The 23,690-nt window shown below is 40.9% G+C and overlaps 1 protein-coding gene across 2 annotated transcripts; it reads left to right on the top strand.

The window, feature by feature from the left end:
• The first annotated feature begins 2 nt into the window (after window positions 1-2).
• UNC50 (unc-50 inner nuclear membrane RNA binding protein) lies at window positions 3-17,355 on the top strand. 2 transcript variants are annotated; one of them, XM_082247299.1, is made up of 6 exons: window positions 3-138; window positions 4,484-4,796; window positions 7,142-7,262; window positions 9,831-9,970; window positions 12,363-12,461; window positions 17,116-17,355. In XM_082247299.1, exons 2-6 carry the CDS (start codon window positions 4,517-4,519, stop codon window positions 17,250-17,252), a joined length of 777 nt encoding a protein of 258 aa, XP_082103425.1. In that variant the 5' UTR covers window positions 3-138; window positions 4,484-4,516; the 3' UTR covers window positions 17,253-17,355. The 2 variants fall into 2 exon arrangements, with proteins under 2 accessions (XP_082103425.1, XP_082103426.1); XM_082247300.1 differs by having other exon boundaries at window positions 77-130.
• The last annotated feature ends 6,335 nt before the right edge of the window (window positions 17,356-23,690 follow it).

Here is a 23,690-nt window from a genome sequence, read left to right as displayed (position 1 = left end):
GCTGGCCGTGGCCATGTTTTGTGCTACAGTTCCCAGGATTCCCCGCGGCATGTGGAAGCTTCCGGGTCGGTGACGTCAGCAGGCACTACGTGTTTTGGGTTGTGTTACCGGAAGCGGCTGAGGATTCGAGGTACATAGGTGAGCAGGGATGTGATGGGCTGCTGATATTCAGTCACACAGTATTGGAGGGGTTGGGGGGAGCTCCCTTCCTGGGCGGTAGTACTCTATTCATGGCTAATGTAGATTGCTGGGAGAGCTTTTCTCAGGTCAGGTCTTCTATTGCTCTATGTTGGTTGCTATAAACACCACAGACATGTTGTTTGATGTGTAGTAGGGGGATAGGCTCTTGTGTCAATAGGAAGGATACAAGTTACTGTAGTGATCACAGAATAAGGGTCCACTCATACCTTATAGGTTGGTGAGGATTGCTCAAAGAAGTCCCAACGCAAAGATGTGACCATTAGTCATAGCTTCCAACTGTCCCTGATTTGAGCAGTGTCCCTCTTTCCTCCTCATTTGTCCCTCATTTCAGTCTGATCTATATAGTTGTAAATAAAATGCACTATTTAACATTAAAAAGTGTTTCCCAGTGCTAAACCTTTCATTCATATTCTATATTGCTGCATTTGTAAATGTCAAAAGCCAGTATAAAGGAACAGTAGTGGTAAAAAAGAAAAGCCCTTGTGGGTTTAACTAATCCTTTTTTTTTTTCGGTTAATTCACCTTTAAGGGGGCGTGGCAGGGGGCGTACCCTATACCTACACCCTTTTGCTAATAGGTGTCCCTCATTCCCATCTCAAAAAGTTGGGAGGTTTCAAAAGTATCAGTTAGGTGTCCGATTTGTTTGCCGCAATATCTCTGTTGCTAATCCGCCACCATTACTAGAAAAATAGGCTATAGGCTATCATTTTTGGGCAAACAAATCAATATATTTTGCCAAAAATATGTAGCAGAATTCATATTGGCCTAAATTGATGAAGAAATTTTTTTTTTTTGTTTGTTTTTTCAATTTTTACTGGATTAGTTTTAGAGAAGAAAGTAAAAAATGTTTTTTTTTTTTTTTTTTTTTCAAAATTGTAGGTCGCTCTTTGTTCCTTGCGCAAAAAAATAAATAAAGAACACAGAGTTGATTAAATACCACCAAACTAAATCTCTATTTGTGGGAAACAAAGGCCATAAATGTTAATTTGGATACAGTGTCGCATGACTTCCACTACTTATTGCACAAAATGGCCTGGTCAGGAAGGGGGGTAAACCTTCCGAAGGTGGAGCTGGGAGTTAGCTGTAACCTATAGACATCCTTGTCAGGAATGGAAGGAATAAATTGCAATCATCTGACTTCTATTAATAGAGTTGATATATCCAACAATGTTGCATGCTTTACATTACAATTCTTTGCATCTTTGTGTGCTGTTTGCGCAATTTGTTGTTGCTGTTACTATAGATTATACATACAAAAGAAACGAAGGCCTTCAGGAGTCTACAAATTTTACTCTACGCTCTGTAATTAGACTTTCTTTTTTCTATTTACCTAGAAAACAGTGTTCGAGTTTCTTACCTATTGTTTTTAGTTTGTCTTTTTATGCTTAGTGCTCATTGCGATGTTATTTTATTAATGCCTCCATCCATGTTCAATCTGTATTATTTAACGTAGACAATAAACTTGTGCTAATATCACCATATTTTTAAGGGTCCAGCTACCTACTAAATAGTGGTATTTCAGTTATAGATAGGGTGAGTTGAGTCACCCATAGGTATCTCCAAAAACCGATTCACACTGAGGCGATCCGACTTCGAGGGGCGACCTGTGAAGTCGCGGCGCGACTTGCAGGGACTTCACATAATGAAAGTCAATGCAAGTCGCTCCCAGGTCGCCCCAAAGTAGTACAGGTCCCTTTTTCTAAGTCGGAGCGACTTGTGTTGCTCCTATTAGAACGGGTCCTGTGCTAATCAATGGCGAGAGACCGAGCGCGACTTGTCAGGCTGACAAGTCGCCTGACAAGTCGCGCTAGTCTGAATGGGGTCTAATGGTGCTCTCCAACAGCACTTTCTCTCTGTAATAGTATTATCTATATAAAAAAAAAATATATATATATATATATATATATAAAAATTCGCTCATGGAGAGTTGGATCCATACATAATAACTATATCAAGTTTGCAGACACGAGAGATCCCCCTAGGGAAGTTCCTAGGGATGGTGAGAAATTTCCAGCACTAACTGCAGTGACCTGCATTTTACTGTACTGAATAAATGCAGGTCATCACTAAAGCACATAGAAAGGAATTAATTTTTTTTTTTCGGTTTATTTTGAGTTTCTTGAATATTATAATAGCAAAAAAGGGTTACGCTACCAAATGTCATAAAGTGCACTCAAAATAAATTAATAGTGTCAATAGAAACAATACACATGATCTTGTGATGATAATATTCAAACATATTCAGTAATAAGTTGAATCATGTGTCAGTTAAAACAGCAAACTGTGCAAATCAGCAATGTAAAAAGAGTCTTCAGTGTGATAAATCTTCAAGCTAAATTCACCATGGAAAAACTACAGGGATCATAAAAGGATTCTACCACTGATCGGTAAAGGATGGGCTCTCACCTTATGTTGTGGATCAACCACTTGCTGACCGCAATACGTATATATAATTTGCGGTTTCAAGTGGATTATGGGTGAAGATATCAGACATAACCTTGCTATTGTTTTTTGCGGCCGGCTTTCTCATGAAATCAGTCTGAGAAGCTCATAAGCCGCTGGACTGGTTTCCAAAGTGACAGGAGGAGATGTCCCCGCCACTCGCCGGTGTTTCTCAGACTTATCATTTCCACTAGTTCGCGCAGAAAAGGATCCGGCGGTGTGGCCGGCTTTCTTATGAAATCAGTCTGAGTAGCTCATAAGCCGCTGGAATGGTTTCCGAAGTGGCGGGAGGAGATGTCTCCGCCACTCGCCGGTGTTTCTCAGACTTATCATTTCCACTAGTTTGTGCAGAAAAGGATCCGGCGGTGTGGCCGGCTTTCTTATGAAATCAGTCTGAGTAGCTCATAAGCCGCTGGAATGGTTTCCAAAGTGACAGGAGGAAATGTCCCCGCCACTCGCCGGTGTTTCTCAGACTTATCATTTCCACTAGTTCGCGCAGAAAAGGATCCGGCGGTGTGGCCGGCTTTCTTATGAAATCAGTCTGAGTAGCTCATAAGCCGCTGGAATGGTTTCCGAAGTGGCGGGAGGAGATGTCTCCGCCACTCGCCGGTGTTTCTCAGACTTATCATTTCCACCAGTTGGCGCAGAAAAGGATCCGGCGGTGCGGCCGGCGGCACCTATAGGCAATCAAAGAGTGAATACTTGGGGACCGGAGCAATGTCATGACGTCCAGTACAGGTTGGAAGTAAATATTTTATTTTTTAAATTTAAAAGATCAAAGGTAAAGAAGAGATTTGGGGTCTTTTTGACCCCAGATCTCTCCATGAAGAGGACCTGTCATCCTTCTTTCTATTACAAGGGATGTTTAAAAGGAATAAAAGTGATTAAAAAAAATGGACAGTGTAAAAATAAAAAGTAAATTAAATAAGAAAAAAAATTGAAAGTGCCTCCATCCCACCGTGTTCACGCACAGAAGCGCACACATATGTAAATGGTAGTCACACTACACGTGAGGTATCGCTGTTAACGTTAGTGCAAGAGTGATAATTCTAGCGCTAGACGTCCTCTGTAACTCTAAACAGGTAACCTCTAAAGGCATTATGGTGATATTTAAGTACAGTAGTTTGTCGCCATTCTACGAGTGTGCACAATTTTGAAGTGTGACATGTTAAGTATCTGTTTACTCAGCGTAACATTCCTTCCACATTAAACAAAAAAATTGGAGTAAATATTGTTTTCTTTTTTAAATTCATTAAAGTGTATTTTTTCCAATAAATATTTAAATAATTAACACAATAATTGCGTTTGCAAAACCCGCTGCGCAAATACCGTTTAACAAAAAATTCAGCGATCGTCATTTTATTCCCTAGGGTCTCTGCTAGAGTTGTAAACAAAAAGTGCAAGAAAAAGCCTGGTCGGCAAGTAGTTAAATAATAAAAGGCCTCAATGCGGGTGTTCCCCCTTTAACAGCAGGGATCAACATAAAAAAATTGGCTTAGTTGGACAAGTTATGCCTTACACATTACTTCTTTGAAGAAGATGTTCCTGCCGTAACTCGTAGGGTGGAGCTTGTCCCTCAGACTAGTGCACAGAACAATTTGGGAATACTGATATCTTGCAGAGATTTTCTGACTTCTTTTTTGCAATGCACTTTATAAACCTTCCCCAGTGTTTGGAGAATTCTTTGAAATCCCACAGAGGCAGCCTGACCTTTAAATGTTCTAGTGAGTACAACACTTGGGTAATACATTTTAGCCATCTTCTGACAATGACATAAATACACATCGGAAACTAGGTAATGAATAATACAATTGTAAATCTTCCCTTTTTTTTCTTGCAGGCTTTATGTAAGACCATCAATTGACAGCACAAAATGCTGCCCACCACGTCTGTGAATCCCCGGGCACAGAGCAATGGCACCCTTGGCTCTCGGGATGCAGCAAGACATACTGCTGGGGCCAAGAGGTATAAGTATCTGCGGAGACTCTTTCACTTCAGGCATATGGACTTTGAATTTGCCATCTGGCAGATGCTCTACCTTTTTACCTCGCCTCAAAAAGTCTACAGAAATTTCCAGTACAGGAAACAAACCAAAGATCAGTGGGCAAGAGATGATCCAGCATTCCTGGTTCTGTTAGGCATATGGCTGTGTGGTAGGTTATTTGCACACATTGATTACATACAACAGTCTTTAAAAAGCATGTATGGGCTGGAGTAGCTGTGTGATGCTGCTGGGGGTAAATGGTGTCTATGTGTCTTCACAGAAGCATAGTACTAGATAAGGCTTTTAAGGTACCCTATTAAATATTGCAAATTACAGACGGTTCTAAAAGGGATAATTTTTTCAATATTTAGTAAAATCACAGCATTTTCATAACATTTTAATCTAAAAATGCTATGATTTTCTAAAATATTGTTTAAAAATGATCAATTTTAGAATTATCTGTATTATGCTGTAATTGGTGGTACCCTAAAATTCCTATTTTGTAGTATGTTTGAATTTTCATTTATGGATGTTGGTATGTTTTAGATATGTTTATTTAGGGTGTCTTAGCTTTTTAAGGTTTTTATATGGGCAGGACATCACTCAGGGTAAATAATTTTCTAGGCTTTGTCTCTTGGTTTATGTTAAGCGTGAACAATAGGCAGATCACTTAATATATACCTGAACAGGTGTAATATACAGATGTGTGTTATTTTACCTGCCAAAGCATCTGTATTTCTGCTCATCCAGTTCTGAGACTTGGCAGGGCAAAGGAACCTTATTTCTTTCTGCTGGAGTTAAAGCACAACTTCACCCAAAAGGGAAAGTTTAATTTTTCTGCCTTCTCCCCCCCTTCTCTCCCACTTTTGGACACTATTTTTTTGGGGAACAGATACCTCGTTTTGCTAGGTACCTGCTCCCACTTCCGCTCTGATTGCCTAGGCAATCTTGGCAGAAACTTGTCCCCCCCCCCCCCCCCCTTTGCCCACAGCCTTATGGTACATTTTGCAGGTCCCAGAATGCTGTGGGACCATTCACAAAGTGGAGCACAGCTCGTGCATTCAGTTAGAAGCCGGCCATGAGGCAGAGAGTGACATCTGGGTTCCCAAGACCAGCGAGAAACTGGCCTGGGTGACAACGCTACCAGATCCCTGGGCAGTGTCCTTTTATTAAAAATCAGCAGCTACAGTATTTGAAGCTGCTGACTTTTATTTTATTTTTTTGGGGGGGACTGAAGATCCTCTTTAAGCAACACTTATAGGTCTTGTGTTTTCCCCACCCTGTGACTGGACAAAAAAAGGATATCAGAAGACTGACAAGCTCAACTCTCTGTCACTGCACTCTCCATCTACCAGTATGATCTTGTAAGTATATGAATACTGACGCACAACTGACTGGCACTATGTCGTAGCTGACAAAGTAATCACAGTAATGGGAAGAATGATGATTCCCAATCATCAGTTGCCACACTAGCTGTCTATGACTGCTAGGATTGAGAGTCACCTACTTATTAATGGATTCCCAGGGCAACATGCTGGGCAATGTTTATATATAGATGGTGGACCGGAAGGAGTTAATAGAAAAACAAATGATTTACATGAATACAGGCTTGGTAAGGTGGCAGTATAAGCACAGCCATGAGGACCTGCCTGCATTTAACATGCCAATTCTGACATTCCCAAAATCAGTACAGATCCAGAGACCCTGCCATGTGGCCTCCTGATGCCCATTTTAGCACACATGGTATGTACTTTCACTTTATTATCACTGGACTCATATGATACAGTTGTTTGTTAATCTCAACACAGGTTTGCGTTAAAACAAATACTGCTCTTGTCAGTGATTTGTGTAATGTCACAGTGTGCAGGTGACGGCTACCAAATAAAAGTTAGTACAGCTGTCACATCCTGCTTTTTCACTTGCCAATACACAGGATTATTGTGGAGTACAGAAATAGGTAATATAAACGTTTTTGCTTGTCCTGCTGAGAACTCATTGGCCATTAAACTTTAATGGTCAATGAGTTCTTAGCAGGCCAAGCAAAAATTATTAGTATGACGCTGTAAGTCTCTTGAACAAAAGTTTTTCTTCTGCCTCTAAGCAATGTTTCATCTCACTGTACGTGGAGCCCCACATGCGCACTCACACTACACTCACGACATGCCTTGGTGCCAAGATGAATTACCTCCTGCACTCATACATGGAAGTTAAGCCATCCCAGCCTAGTCTATCAAGATGGCCAAAGACCTCAAACCCAGAAAAAGACCAGGCAGAGATGTCAGCAGTGGTGATAGACAAAGATATGCCCATTATGCCAAAAGCACTGAGCGCTGGCAATTTTATTTACACTTTAAGATTGGGGATGATGAGATGAGTTCATGCTTTTATAAGAAAAAGTGTTTTTAAGTCAGGATGGGGAATTCGCTATTGTGAGATAAAATTCAGAGGACATCGTCTTGTATATAGGATGTTCACAATTTGTAACCTTTGTATGTTTTCTTCTTCCTATTCTAGTCTCCACGATTATGTTTGGAGTTGTTCTACACATGGGATTTTTCGAGATGCTCAAACTGCTTCTTTGGATTGTGTTTATTGACTGTATCGGTGTTGGGTTACTTTTTGCAACCCTTATGTGGTATGTTATTCGCCGCTGCACTAGGACATTGTACAAATGTATGTAACACATAAAATACCAAAAAAGTAGTTAACATTTAGGTGATATTTCCTTGTTCAATATATTGAGTTTACAAAAAGAAGATAACTAGACAATCCAGAAGTAGACCAAAATAATGGTACTTGTGCGTATAAGTTACTAAGAACATCTTCGTGGGGTGTTGCGTGGAACTATTTGCAGTAAGATGAGATCAGAAAACGATGTACACCATAGGCATCATATAATAATTCAACATAACAATCAAATAAAACCGATAATATAGATATCCGATGAAATGGTACCGCCTAATCACTAACCACCTCATCGGTAGTGTTCGTTAGAAACCTACTTCGTCAAAAGCTCATTAAATGTTGTAGAGCTAAGGTATTTATCAAGTACCAAAGATGCGCTACCATCATAAACATTAAGACTCTATTCACACTGCCGTGACCAGAAAGTCGCCTCATAAGGGGCGACTTGTTAGCGCGACTTTCAGTGTGACTTCAGCGCGACTTGTATGATAGATTACTTTGTATGACTTTGTATTTGGCCAATCAGAATATGATGGTTCTGGGTCATGCTCAATCAAACAAAAAAAAGTTCTTAAAAATTTTCCTTTTTTGATAGAGAGCCAATTATTGAAAAAATTATTGAAAAAAAAAAAAGATTTCTTTGGATTTAGTGTCTAGGGGGTCTAAAAAGTGTACCTGTGAAGTTTCAGCTCTGTAGCATGTCCAGAACCAGAAAAAAAAGATAATTTTTCTTAGAATTTTTATTAGCGCAGGGATGGGGCTCCGTTCCTGTCACACCTGGGCGTTTTTGTTTCAGGCGTTTATTGGCCATTTTTTGGCTGTCTTTGGAGGCAGGCATGACATCTGAACTTCTGTATAGGGGTATACACACACACACACACACACACACACACACACATATAGGTGTGAAAGGAGCGGAACCCTATCCCTGCGCTACTGAAATTATTTGCAGGGATGGTGTTACCCTCCTTTCACACCTATGTGTGTATGTGTATATATACATATATATGTGTGTGTGTGTGTATATATCCCTACACAGAAGTTCAGATGTCATGCCTGCCTCCAAAGACGTCCAAAAAATGGCCAATAAACACCTGCAACAAAAACGCCCAGGTGTAAAAGGAGCAGAGCCCGATCCCTGCTCTACTAATAATTCTAAGAAAAATTATCTTTTTCTTATGGCGGTCACCCTGACATGGACGAGTTCTGTCACCCTGGGTCAGTTCACCCTGAACTACACTACGGTCACCCTGACACTTAACACTTTCCCTACAGAAACTAGATTATTGAATCTAACTATAGTGGTATATAGTACCCTAACTACACTGCAAATCCCTTTCCTTACACTAAGTGTCCACCAGTGCCACGTATCAGTGCCACGAATCAGTGTCCACCAGTGCCACTGCCCACCAGTGCAACGTATCACTGCCATGAATCAGTGTCCACCAGTCCCACGAATCAGTGTCCACAAGTGCCATGTATCAGTGCCACTAATCAGTGTCCACCAGTGCCACGTATCGGTGCCACAAATCAGTGTCCACCAGTGCCACATATCAGTGCCACGAATCAGTGTCCACCAGTGCCACGTATCAGTGTCCACCAGTGCCACTGCCCACCAGTGCCACTTATCTGTGTCCACCAGTGCCACTCACACAGACCAGGCAGAGATAATGGTATATAGGAACTGTAGGCATGGCTGCAATGTAGGGAATGCCTGGTTAATTTTCCTTCTTCTTCCTGGAAAGTCGGATCACAAGTCGCTTCAAATAAGATAAGGATCCGACTTGGAGGCGACTCCCATTGAAGTCTATTGGGACAAGTCAGATACAAGTCACCTCAAAGTAGTACAGGACCCTTTTCTGAAGTCGGAGCGACTTCAGTAGTGCCAATTAAGACCGCTCTCATTGATTTACATTGCTTTTGTTATGTCAAGCAACTTGAGGGCACACAAGTCGCCTGACAAGTCGCAGCAGTGTGAATGGACTCTAAGATAGCAAAGCAACATATTAACAAGAGGAAGAGGAGGAAAAGAAAGACCAATAGTGCAGTAAAAAAAAAAACACAGAAAAGAAAAGAGGTAAAATGTAGAGAGAGCAGAAAAGGACCAGCCAAGAGTTCTCCAAAGATAGCGTGGTCCCCAGCAGCTGGGTACCTATAGCTAGAATATGAGAATAATTTACCAATGCATGAGCACTGTTTTATTATGTTTGGGGGTACATTTACGTGACATTTCAAAGCTGCTGCAATAAAAGTTTTTATAATAATCGCACCTTTTTACATGCAAATCTTGGTGTATTTTTCCTCTTTGGAGCTGTCTGGGTGTAATCCTATTGCAGTACATACCCTTACAAGTAATGAGCTTATAGGGAGTTTGCTTCATTTTTAGCTGTCCACCCTAAAGTAGTGTTCTGTTTCATTTTTCTGACAGTAGCTTAGTAAGCCATAGCAGCAAAGCAAAATGTAGAATATTTGTCTTATTTGTGATACATAACGTATGTTTCTGTGTGTTATTTTGCAGGTTCATTTCTAACAAATACATGATAAAACATCAAGGGAGAGACTGTGATGTGGAATGGGGCTATGCAATGGATGTGCACTTGAACGCCTTTTTTCCACTTCTGGTTATCCTGCATTTTATCCAGTTGTTTTTTATTAAATGTAAGGAAAATCCCTAAAGCATTTGGTTTTATATTTATTTTTATTTTTTTTGCGATGTTTTGATCAAAAGTGTAAATCAATTTGATGTTTCTACTATGCAAAGTTGGGTAAACACATTTGTAGGGTAAAACCAAGTGTAGCTGAAATCTTTTTTTAGAATAAGAAATATTTTACTTAAAGTGGAGTTCCGGCCTGAAAAAAAAAAATTAGATAAAAATACCCCTGGGACAGTCAGGGCTAGTGCATTTCAGAATGGATAGCCTCTGAACTGTCCCAGGTCGCACTCACCTTTTAGAAGAAATACTTACCTTGAAAATTTTTTGTCCAGCGCTGCCATCTCAGGTGTAGGTAGCTGAAGCCAGGGCGTCCTCTTCGGTGTCCTCTTCGGTCCCAGAATGCCCTGCACTGGCCCCATTTGTCAGTTCCGGCACAGGCACGTCATCCCTGCACAGGTTCTGGGCATGCTCAGAAGCTGTTTAGCAGGGAATGATGCACCTGCGCCGGAACTGACGAGCTGCGCCGGTGCAGGCGCATTGACTCCTGGGAGCGATGACGTTCAGCTCCCAGGAGTCAACGCAAGCAGGAAGTGACGGCGCGGGCCGTGGTCGCAGAGGGAGGAAGAGGAAATAAGGTAAGTATATTTTCTTTAAAAACAAGGTAAGTGAATAAAAAAAAATTTAATTATCCAATTGTTTTACAGGTAATTTAGAGCAAGCGGATGGTGAAAAAAAAATTTTCAGGGTGGAACTCCGCTTTAAGGAATGACTTAAAGAAAACCTGCTGATACTAGTTGCCTGGCTGCTATTTTGATTCTTTTCGAGTTATTGCCCAGGAACATGAATGGAGCTCAGGAGTTCAGTTAGTTCTGACTTCTCTGCTTGCTTGTTCCAGGCCAGTGACTCATAAAATACTGAGACCAGAGACGGCAAGGTATACATCCTTTTATGTTGGAGGTCAGCAAGGAAGCCTCTCTATTTCTTAGTACATGTTTCCTTACATTAGAACTCAAATTCCCTAGTCCAAGCCCTCCTCACCCTCCTGTAAATGATGCAGTATATCAGACATATAGATGTAACTATCTGGCCTAGCCTGCACTGGGTAGCCACTCAATTCCAGAACCCTGCAGCCTTTTTTCTATTTAGTGCCCTGTGTTTGATCTGGCCTTTTAAAAAAAAAAAAAAAACACTCTCTGATACATACCCTGAGCTAGGTATGGGCTAGGCCTTGGGCATTCACACTGGATGAAATATGGGCTGTAGAGCAGTGGGTATACCGCCTGTACAGGAAAGATCTCTATATGTCTACATCTAAGGTCTGGCATGCGATTTATATTTTGTGTCCGAAGGGCAAGGGAATTTTAGTTTTTTCAACCTCACTGCTGACTGCAGCAATGATTAACATCCAGTGACCATGTGACATATGCAGGAAGCTGTGGAAAAGCAGCTTTTTATTCATACCAAGAAATAAATATTGTTTTTCTCACAATAATTACCTTATTTATCATGCTGACCCAATTGATTCCTGTAAAATGTAAATTTTAGGAATTACCATACAGCCAGGCATTTAGCATTTTTAAAAGGAAAGGTCAGAAGTGGAAGACAGCATATTTCTGTAAGCACGAGTTGTATTAAAAGCTACTACTAGTTACCACAGGATTATGGCTTACATGCACTCACTAAATCGGAATGAATTCCCCTTTACTGGTGGTATTTTTCCATCCTTGTTGGTGGATGGATAGCTCGAGCCACTGGTGAACCATGGTTTCTTATTTTCATAAAACTTGGACAGCTGTCGGGCCAGAAAAAAACGTACTATATATATATATATATATATATATATATATATATATGTAATATATTTTAGCAGAGACCCTAGAGAATAAAATGGTGATCGTTGTGATATTTTATCTCACGTGGTATTTGCGCAGCGTTTTTCAAATGCAATTTTTTTTGGGCAGAAATGCACTTTTATGAATTAAAAAAAAAAAAAACAGTAAAGTTAGCCTCATTTTTGGGGATAATATGAAAGATGGTGTTAGGCCAGGTGAATAGATACCTAACATGTCATGCTTTAAAATTTCACACACTTGTGGAATGGTGACAAACTACAGTACTTAAAAATACTGAGCCTCATCAGTTGTCATTACAAGATAGCCGACTGTCGGTACTGGGGTGATGCCTCTAGCTGCAGGCATCACCCTGGTACAGCCCCCTGAAGCCAATGCCGCATATTTGCGTTCCACCACCGTGAAGTGGTTAAAATGTAAATATAATACATGAAACCCCTTTTATATCACTTTTCAGTAAAGTAGTACCTATGTGTTTTCCAAAGCTGTCTATTTTCTGTTGTAAGGATTACATTTGTAATTGGTTTCCCTTTTTCTTTTTTGCAGTTGTTCTTTCAGATTATTTCATTGGATACTTTCTGGGGAACACATTTTGGCTGATTGCGATTGGGTATTACATCTATATTACATTCCTTGGATATAGTGGTAAGCTCTAGCATTTTGTATAATTTCTCAGATGTACTCCTTACTAAATAAATAAACATATATATATTTAGCCACAGCATTATGACCACCTACCATAACCCATCAGGGCATAGACTCTACTAGTCCTCTTAAGGTTTGCTGTGGTTTATGGCACCAAGCCATCAGTAGCAGATCCTACATGTCCTGTAGGTTGTGAGGTGGGGCCTAAATGGATCTGACTTGTTTTTCCAGTAGATTCAACAGAAGCCTCATTGGATTAACATCTGGAGAATATGAGGCCAAGTCAACACCTCAGACTTGCTGTTGTGTTCCTCAAATCATTCTTGAATTTATAAGACCAGGCCACCTTCTTCCATTGCTCCGTGGCTGTGTAAGCAACACATACGCATCTAGCCATCCACATAATGTAAAATAAAGAATATGTCAACCCAATAGTTCATATTCCTAAAATGTGCCTCCTGTACCACGTGCTTGTATGAAAAAGTATCCCCTTCTTATTGTGTTGCTTCCTTTGTGTGAAATCCTTGTTGTTCCTGCCAGTCACTCTGCTTACCTATTGAAAACTGCATATAATTTCCAGAATGGTCAGTTTTCTGGCCGTGCGAAGTACTCAGCCTGCTCTCTCCAATGATAAGACTTGTGCTGACACACCCCCCTACAAAGCCATTTACTGAAAAGACCAGTAAACTGCTCTTTCTCCTCCCCTGGCACTTATGCAGTTGAGAACAGAGGGAATGTAATCCCTTATAAAAAAATAAAAAACGTATTTATAAAGTTTTTGCCTTTCATTTCTATGTTAAATTGAATGGGTTGTTTTACAAGGTGAGGGTTCACATATACTTTAAACATGATTCTTTAGAAAAGGCCATCTTCTTCCATTGCTCTGTTGTCCAGCTCTGATGCTCACATGCCCATTGTAGGTGCTTTTGGCTGTGGACACGGTCATCTTGGGCACCCTGACCAATCTGCAGCTACGCAGCCCCATGTGCAACAAACTGCGATACACTGAGTGTTCTGACACCTTTCTATCTGAACTAGCATGAACATTTTCAGCAATCTTAGCTGCAGTAGCTCTTCTCTTGGACTGGACTACACAGGCAAATTTTGGCTTCTTAAAGAGGAGCTCCAGCCATCTATAAAAACAAAAAAAACAAAAGTCAGCAGCTACAAAAAGTGTAGCTGCTGACTTTTAAATAACAGCCACTCCACCTGTCCCACGGTCCAGCGGTGAGCTTACCCCAGCAGTTTTCATCCTCCCTCGGCGGCACCTGCATCTCCACTATTGGCACCCGTCTGTGACCGCTTGCGGCTTTACAGCCAAGTGACCACTGCGCCTGCGCAAGGTGCTCGACATATCCTGGATTGGCGGGTGTAGTCTTCTGGGACCTGTCATTGTCCCAGAAGACTGCAGGGGGGGGGGGGGGGGGTCTTCCATTCCCCATCGCTGGGATGCTCGGAACGGAAGTGGGTACCTGCCCCCCCCACTACTTAAAAGTGCCAATTGTGCAAGAGGCGTGGGGGATAAGTCCTTAAAGGGGAACTTCCCTTTTTGGGTGGAGTTCCACTTTAAGTAAATTAATAAGCCCTGGCCACATATGACCCATTTGCCGGTTTCTCTTCCTTGGACCACTTTATATAGATTCTGACCACTACAGACTGGGAACATCCCACAAGAGCTGCAGTTTTGGAGCTGCTCTGACCCAGTTGTCTATCCAGTACAATAAGGTCCCTTTCAAAATTGCTTAAATCCTTTAAGGGTAACTCCACTTTCATGGGGGAAAAAAATAGAAAATAAAGAGAAAACAATATAGCGTATACAATTGCTACACAAATCATATTGTAATTGAATGTTATTAAAAATGACCTTTCCTTTTCAATCTGCAGCTGTTGTAATCTTTTGAAAATCCAATGCAATATGGCTACCTGGAACTGTTCTGTACACAGAATGTGTACTGACCACACCCCAGAAACACAATTTCCTGCTTTTGTGATTGGCTCACTGATTTTCCCAGAAGTCTGCACTAAGATACAAGTCAGATTTTTGGAATCCCCTGCAAAAAGAAAAATGTCATTTTTGGTGAGATACTCCCAATAGGAACATGTCTAAAGGGATGCAGGCCCAGCAGATTTCCTCATTAGAGCCCTGCAGCTGCCACAGTTGATAGATAATTATGAAACCACTCCCATTAGACCCACTCGGCACAGAGGAACAAACAGATTTCTTCAGAATAACTAACAAAGGGTAGGATTCTGCAACAAAGTTTGTTAAAAGCTTGTTACGCTTTAAGCTTGCCCATTTTTCTTTTCCTTTCAACACATCAACACGCACTTTCAAATGCCATTGTAATGAGCTAAACAATGTTAATTCACTTTACCTGTCAGTGGTCATATTGTTATGGCTGATCAGTGTGTGTGTGTGTGTGTGTGTGTGTATATATAAACTGTTTTACCCTTTTAAACACAAGGTCTTCTGTTCATGTTACTTTGCATGTTGCAAACATTGGAAAATAATTAAACGTATTATTACTAGAAATGGAGGTACCGCATGCAGTAGCCAATTGCCTGCATGTTTTTACTCCTTGATTGCAGTAGAGGAATGCTTGTGAGAATCTGATAACTATGGGCAACACACTTTTTTTTTTTTTTTTTACGTTATTTAGTCCCTAGATACCCAAAACTACTAGCTTGGTTGTCAGCTAGCATGCCCTTTCTTGGCACACAGACACCCAAAGCCAGAGCTAGCAAGGATACTAAGAACCTTTTTGTTTACATAGGTAATTCCCTAACTTTTTTTTCTTTTTTTTACCAAAAAAACTCTCCTTATATGAAAGTAGATTCTAGCCTGACACATTTCCAACAACTGTGCCCTTCTTTTATGTGTTTGTTTTTAGACAAAAAGATTTTAAAGACTTACATTCATTTTAAATGTATATCTTTACAGCTTTGACTGCTGTCATAATACATGATAGTTTTTTAAAAAGCCTAGGCAAAGGGTGGCAACAGTGTGCAAAGTAACTAATAGAAACCAGTCAGATTTCATGTTATTGCAGATAAATTAATGACTTTTTGTCTTAGTGGTGCTACATTTTGCTGTTTTATATGTATTATTCACTTGATAACTTTCCACAACAAAGTGCAATATTTTCTTTTTGGGGGGGGGGGGGGGATTATTAAAACTGGAGAGTGCAGAATCTGGTTCAGTTCATAGCTCAGTACATAGAAACCAATCAGCTTCCAGGTTTTATTGTCAAAGCTGAATTGAACAAGCTAAAGTCAGAAGCAGATTGGCTGCCATGTAGAGCTGCACTAGATTTTGCACTCTCCAGTTTTAGTAAATCTCCCCCTTTTATGTATCTGTTATTCACCAAGCTTTAAAGCTGGAGTCTGGTGACAAAAGTTTTTATTTAAATAATTCCCCAGATTCCACAAAATATTGCTACCTTATAAAAGTAGCAGAGACTTAATCACCGTGCTGTACATAAAGTATCCTGTGCAGAGAGCAGAGCTATGGGAGAAGTCCAACAGGACCACCCATTATAAGGTGTCTGCGGAAAGCTACAGGTGGGTACAGAGACACAACCAGTCACCCTGGACAAGGGGAGAGAGCAGCAGTCACTGGACCTTATTACAGGAAGCTCCTGCACAGAGGCAAAGTTTCATATTGGATTGCTACATAGATCTGGAAGAAATACACAAAGTGCTCCCAAGATGCAAGTAATAATACGCTTGCATCATGGGTTTAGACAATCTTTCTTATTCCAGAGTCCAGTACATCCTTAAATGAACTTTGTACAGCAGCACTCAGTCTGTTTGGAGTGAGAAGAAGCACAAGAAGCCAGTCAGTTGTGCAGCAGTGCAAGGAACATGCCAACAGGAGGAGAGAGCGGAGTGTTAGAAAGATAAGCATGTCAGTCTGCTGCTACTCCTTTTGCTCTCTAGTTGCAAAGTGGGGATGTGGAGGAGACCTATAAATGTTACTGAACTAAACCAGGTCTTCTGCCATGCCAGACAGGGCTGTGTTGTGTTCTAAAGCTGTGTACATCTCAAAACTAGATGCACAGAAATACAAATTCTTTTGCAGATAAAACCGTTCCCTTACATGTATTTCATCTGTGTATTAGCTGTAAAATATGTATATATTCGTTATCTGGTGGTGAATGCAGTGATGTTAATGTCATGTGACTTGCTCTCTAACACACCGTTCACACCTGCGCGGCTGTATTCTGCGTGTTGGGCAGCCCATTTATTTCAATGGGCTTCTCTACCCACAGAAACATAGGGAAAGAAGTTTCTGACCATTTGTTTAAAAATTGTGTCGCACCGAACTGCATGGTGCTGCGGCATCATTTGATTTGGTGCATGAAAGCGTACCACGGTTGCTGATGTGTTGGATGCCATTAAAAATGAATGGCACCCTCTCGTGTCTGCTAAAGTGCAGCATATTTCTCTGGAACGCACAAGATTTTGCACGCGTTCCCCAGCTGTGAACCTAGAGTCATAGTTCCAAGTTGATACAAATAGTTGCCCTGTAAGCAATACATATTTGGTTTTGACCGTTGCATTTTTAGCTGCTATAACATCATGCAACTCTTTTTAAAAAAAAAAAAAATATTATTTCCCTAATCATCTTCTCCCTTTTTTTTTCCCCCTCCAGCGCTGCCATTTTTAAAAAACACAGTGATTCTTCTTTACCCCTTTGCAGTCCTGATACTGCTCTATGCCTTGTCATTGGCCTTGGGATGGAACTTCACACGAATGCTTTCTGACTTCTACAAATTCAGAGTAAACTAAATCCATTTGAAGGTCTGCATTGTTTAAATATGTTAATTTGTATAAATTGTAAATATCCTTTTCTTGTATAATACGATATGGGTAAAGACTGATTTAACAAAAACCCTCACGTGTCTGTTATTTTTTTGTTTGAAGTCATTTACTTATAAGGAATCTGTCAGTGTGGGAGCTACCATCGCCAGCTATTTTTTTCTTTTTTTATGGTCCATGCTTTAAAGAGACCCTGTCACTTATTTCAAATATTCAGGCCTGCAAACAATAGGGCCAACTATTGCATAATTTGTCTTTATTTCTAAATTGTATTAAAAGGTGCTAGGGAATTCAACTCTTCCTCGTTTTTCTTTATATGCCAGTATCTTCCCCCTTCCTTCCCTGAAGTCGCCGTAATGCCATACTCCCAACGGAGTCTAATCGGATGCCAGGCGACTATGTCCGCTGACATCCTCCTCCTCATAGAGTAGAATAGGTGGCCCCAACAGGTCTGCCTAAAAAACGGACAGTCGGGTCTGATCACGTAAAAGGGGCTTTATACAGTAAAGGGTCATGTGATTGTATTGCCATGGTAACCAATGCTAGCTGTGCTGACAGCGTGCTTTAGACCTGCAGTTATCCATCAACCCCAAAGTTTGGAACTTGTTTTGGGCAATGTCAACATCCTGCATTGAGTATATCTTAGTGGAATTTATCCCAAATTTGACTTGCCTGCAAAACTTTGCTATTGACTGATAGTGCCACAAGTCCTTAGCATATGTTTGGTTACACATATATCTCTCGCATGCATTTTCCTTTAATGTATTGGACAATGCATGGACTATGTTTTTTACAATATGTGTTTTTTCTCTGGAATTGAATGTGATATTTTCACTGACAGTTAAATGGGTTGTAAAGGTTCAAGGTTTTTTACCTTCATGCACTCTAAACTAAACTACACCTAAATTGATTCAGTTAGCTTTTTTGGTGATGTGCCATACTCAGTAATGCAAAGGAAGAGCTAGTGATAGAAAGCAGGATTTAAACAGTTGCTTAATAGTATATTTGAATAGCATCAAGGAAAACGATGCTCCATACATGCAGATTTTTCTTAGGTAGGTAAACTGGTTAGATTTTGACACTACTATGAAATTCATAGAACTACAACAAAGGAAAAGTATGCTGTATTAGACCTCATTCAGAGGGATAAAACGGATATCAAAGCAGAGGCTTTGCGTTTTGGATCCATGCACCTGCTCCTGCCCACATGTCAAACTTTGACGTGATTGTGTCTGTGCAGGTGTTCCGTGAGAATTACCTACCCGTGAGAAAAACCTACCCCTCGTCACTTCCGGTACTCGGCACTGTATGTAATGCAGCGGGTACATTAAAACAGCTGTGCTGAAATACGAGTGATCTCCGCTCCTGTCCCGGTCACTTCCCTGCTCTCGGATAGTAAATATAAAAGCGCCGGCGGGTGTATGAAAACATAAATCACGGAGCCCAGAGCCGCTTTTATATTTACTTGCCGAGAGCAGGGAAGTGACAGTGACAGGAGCGGAGATGACTCGTATTTCAGCCCAGCTGTTTTATGTAAGCGCCGCGTCGGTAGGTTTTTTTCACGGTACACCGTGATCGTTTCATACTAGTGCGCATGCGCACTAGTCAGCTCCTCAGTTCTTCCATTAGGTATCCGGGGCTCTGAGCATGCGCACTGCTGCGCTGCTGAGCTGTTTCTGGCCGGAAGTGACGAGGGTAGGTAATTCTCACGGGGTAGGTAATTCTCACGTTACACAGGTACTGCATGTTCTTCCACTTTTACTGGCTGCTTGCATGCAGCTCTGAGGTGGATGCACAAGCATCTACCATTTCCTCTGGACAGAGGACGAGCACCCATCTGAATGAGCCCCTTAGAGTGCGAGTATACTATTGCAGTAAGGAAATCACTATGGGTGTAACAATAACTTAATCATTTAAAAAAAAAAAAAAATCTTTATTAATCAAAGCACAAACACTATTCATAAAAACATGAGGTAAGATTAGATAAATAGCTTTTTTCACATCTAGGACAAATGTCCTAAATAGTCATTTGCACCAAAGGGGAGGGCGGCCTCCTAACACATAATATTAAAGTGTATGTAAAGCCAAAACTTCCTTTTTTAAATGTATATAGAGGTTTTAACTAGGGATAGACCAATATGGTTTTTCCAGAGCCGATACCTATATTTTGGTCACAACGTATCGGTGCCCCCATCCAATGCAGAGTGACCAGTGCCCCCATCCAATGCAGAGTGACCAGTGCCCCCATCCAATGCAGAGTGACCAGTGCCCCCATCCAATGCAGAGTGACCAGTGCCCCCATCCAATGCAGAGTGACCAGTGCCCCCAACAATGCCGAGTGAACAGTGTCCCCATCCAATGCAGAGTGACCAGTGCCCCCAACAATGCCGAGTGAACAGTGCCCCTATCCAATGCTGAGTGACCAGTGCATGGGGATTAGAGCACTGCCTGATTACGCAAAGAGCAAGGCTCTTCTGCTTACCCGACGCGGGTGCTCTCATGCGAAGTCCCGCCTTCTGAACCGGCTCCTATGATAGATGTCACCAATGTGCTGTCTATCATAGGTAGGAGCTGGTCCAGGAGGCAGGACTTTGTATGAGAGCGCCGGCGCCGGGTAAACAGAAGAACCCTGCTCTTTGTGTAATCATGCGGAGCTGTAATCCCCATCCCCCCCCCCCGGAGGCAGCCCTACCCTAAGAAAATATCGGCCATATCGCCCAAGTTTGTGCCCGATACCTTTAAAAAAAGTGAATATTGGCCGCCGATTATCGGCCAAACCGATAATCGGTTGATCCCTAGTTTGAACCTTTCCCTACTCCCAAGTAATTTGTTGCTTTCTGTGTCCAACTGGGGAGATTTTTCCCTCACTTTCTGTCCTGGAGAAACAGGAGAAAACGAGGGGAAATCTCTCCAAAATGAACAAAATTCACAGAATTCTTGGAGAGTTGTCAGAAGAACAGTGGTCCACATTGGAGGATTTTCCTTTACCTGCCTGGGAACACCCACTCCTCCAGTCTGACACGTGCTTTCGTGTACACACATTAACACGCATTATGCTGCATATTATCTTTTGTTGCATTTAGGCAGTCTAAGGCAAGCACTACTTTTGTAACGCTGCATGATACAGCACATATTACAATGTATTGCAGAGCACTGCACCACACGTCTGTCAACCAGATCCACTTGGGTGCTGTTTAAAATGAATGGAACCACAGCACACCAACACGTTTTCACATTTTGTGGTAAGGTGCATGCTAATGTACATGTTGCCACAGCACAACAGTTTGAACCCAGCCTTAAAAGATAAGGTCACCTTTCTGAACATTTTTCACCCATATTTAGGGTGTAACGTACAGTTTTGGTAAAAATAATAGTGTGTTTAACAAAGTGAGTAAAGCTCAAAATCCTTATACTGTAATAGCTTTTATTTCCATACATGCAAATTAATTGGTCTATTCCAAATCAAAACTTGAAGAAAAAGGTTTCAAATTTGTTATTTTACAAAAAGTGAAGAAAAAGGAATATTAGGCTTTCCAAAAATTAGCATCTGCATTAGGGCCGAAACAACTAATCGATTAATCGGCAACTAGTTGATTATGAAAATAGTTGTCAACTATTTTCAGTATCGATTAGTTGGTCAGCCAATGAGTTGACCTGCAAACAAATGCATTTTTTGTTTACATATCATGAAATACAGTGCAGCACACATACAACTCAGTACACCATCCATACATGCCAGTATACACAGTGCAGCACACATACAGCTCAGTACACCATCCATACATGTAAGTATACACAGTGCAGCACACATACAGCTCAGTACACCTTCCATACATGTCAGTATACACAGTGCAGCACACATACAGCTCAGTACACCATCCATACATGTAAGTATACACAGTGCAGCACACATACAGCTCAGTACACCTTCCATACATGTCAGTATACACAGTGCAGCACACATACAGCTCAGTACACCATCCATACATGTAAGTATACAGAGTGCAGCACACATACAGCTCAGTACACCTTCCATACATGTCAGTATACACAGTGCAGCGCACATACAGCTCAGTACACCTTCCATACATGTCAGTATACACAGTGCAGCGCACATACAGCTCAGTACACCATCCATACATGTAAGTATACACAGTGCAGCACACATAAAGCTCAGTACACCGTACATACATATCAGTATACACAGTGCAGCACACATACATATCAGTACACCATCCATACCTGCCAGTATACACAGTGCAGCACAGTACACTATCCATAAGTGTCAGTAAGTGCCTGAGAACTTGTGAATGTGTGAGGAGAAATGCCTCATGGGACATGTAGTCCTGGGCAGGAAGTGAGTGGTTCTAAAGGTAGAAGTTGTTTTTACCTTGCTATAGGGGCACTCTATACTATACTTTGCAGCTTGCTATAGGGGCACGCTGAGCCAGAAGTGTCAGTGGGGGACCCCTGAAGAGGAGAATCAGGGCTGCTCTGTTCAAAAGCATTACACAGAGCAGATAAGTAGAACATGTTTGTTATTTAAAGACTGTGTGCGGGGAAGATAAGCATCTTCTCTGGGTTTACCCAGAGAAGGTGGAGGCTGATAGACTGGAGGTAATATAAGGCATTACAATTACTTTTTTAAGTAAGCGTATTGTGCATTATATTTAAAATGATTATATTCATGAAAAAAGTCTCAGCTTTTAGTATTTAGTATAGTACTTTTACTATATATCCCTCCCCCCTTCATCTAGCTTCATGTCTGACTCCTAGTTAAAATGCCCATTTATCCTACTTCTGGGTGTATTTATTTTTATATATATATGATATAAGTAATATATATTATTACTTTTTCACAGTATAAATGAACTCCTTATAGTAGCAATTATCTGCTCTTTTTATACTATAAAGGGCTAATTTTAGTTTTTTCTTAACCCCATTATGACAGGCGATACAAAAAAAAGCATGCTGTGTTTTTGGTGGTTTACATTGCAAAAAAGAAAAATCCAGTGGTGATCAAGTACCACCAAAAAAGCTCTATTTGTGTGAAAAAAAAATACTGTATTTTCTGGCGTATAAGACTACTTTTGAACCTCAAAAAAATCCCCCAAAAAGGGGGGGTCGTCTTATACGCCGAGTATAATATCTCCAAGGTAACCTAAGTATAAGTATTACCGGTAGATGAAAATTAGGGGGGTCGTCTTATACGCCCGGTCGTCTTATACGCTGGAAAATACGGTATATACATTTTGTTTGGGTGCAGGGTTGCATGACCGCGCAGTTGCCAGTTAAAATAGCACAATGCTAAATAGCAAAATGAAGGGGGTAAAACCTTCTAGAACTCAAGTGGTTAATCGCCACTGTGTTTTTATTTTTTGCTATATAAAAGGAAATATACTGAACACATAAAAAAAAAAAAAAAATACAAAAAAAAAAATCTTTCTTCATAAATTTAGGCCAAAATGTATTCTGCTACATTTTCATTGTATATTATTTAGTCTGTGTGAATGTTCTATCATCTACAAACTATGGTGTGTGTGTGTGTGTGTGTGTGTATATATATATGTATGTATATATATATATATATATATATATATATATATATATATATATATATGAAAATTTGATCAATGCTGATGTACTAACAGCTCATTTGGTGAGTTTTTTGAAGTTGTAATTTTTTTTTCAATAATTTTTGGAAAATGAAGAAATTCAATACAATTTTGGACTTCCCAGTAGTTATGATTTATGGAGCTCTGTGTCCGTTGATGAATGAAAGAAAAAGTGGGATTTCTTTTTCGTTCACTGACAGACACAGCTTCAAGTCTTCAGACCATTGCGCTTATGCTCTTGCTCTCTAGGAGTAGGACTAGGCGGAGACCTTTTTTGGTTACACCCCAGGGGCCGTCCCAGAGAGTATACCATCACTTCCTGCTGTAGGACTTCCAATTTTTTTTCTGCCTAATTCAGGAGTAAGGACCTGGCTCTCTGCTGGGATCTGCGGTCCTGGCATTTTCCCTATTTAAATGGAATTTTTTTACTTTTGCTTTATTATTTTTGTTCCTGTGTGAACTACAATCAATTGTTCCTGTGAGAGCTACAATCAACAGCTGGACTGGGAGACACACTGGATATGCTAGATCCTTACGGTCTTCCCAGTCTGGCCTGCGAGCGTGACCCAACTACTAGCTCCGTGCTAAGTTGGCAGCGACATAGTCCCACTGGATGGGCGCTAACCAGCGAGTGAAACCCCTCCCGAGGTCGCATAGCACTGGTCACGACCAGAGTCGCAGTATACCAAAGGCCGCAGCACCCCCATTCCAAGATGGTGCGGTGGACTGCTGAGAGTGGTGCCCGCCTCCCCTTTTTTTTTTTTTGTAATGTTTTCTTTGTTTAGCGGCGGTT

The sequence above is a fragment of the Pelophylax lessonae genome (genome assembly GCF_965119305.1).
Source record: "Pelophylax lessonae genome assembly, chromosome: 2".
Lineage (NCBI taxonomy): Eukaryota > Metazoa > Chordata > Amphibia > Anura > Ranidae > Pelophylax > Pelophylax lessonae.
Note: the sequence above shows the minus strand (reverse complement) of the source record. Positions and strands in the feature narration are given on the sequence as shown.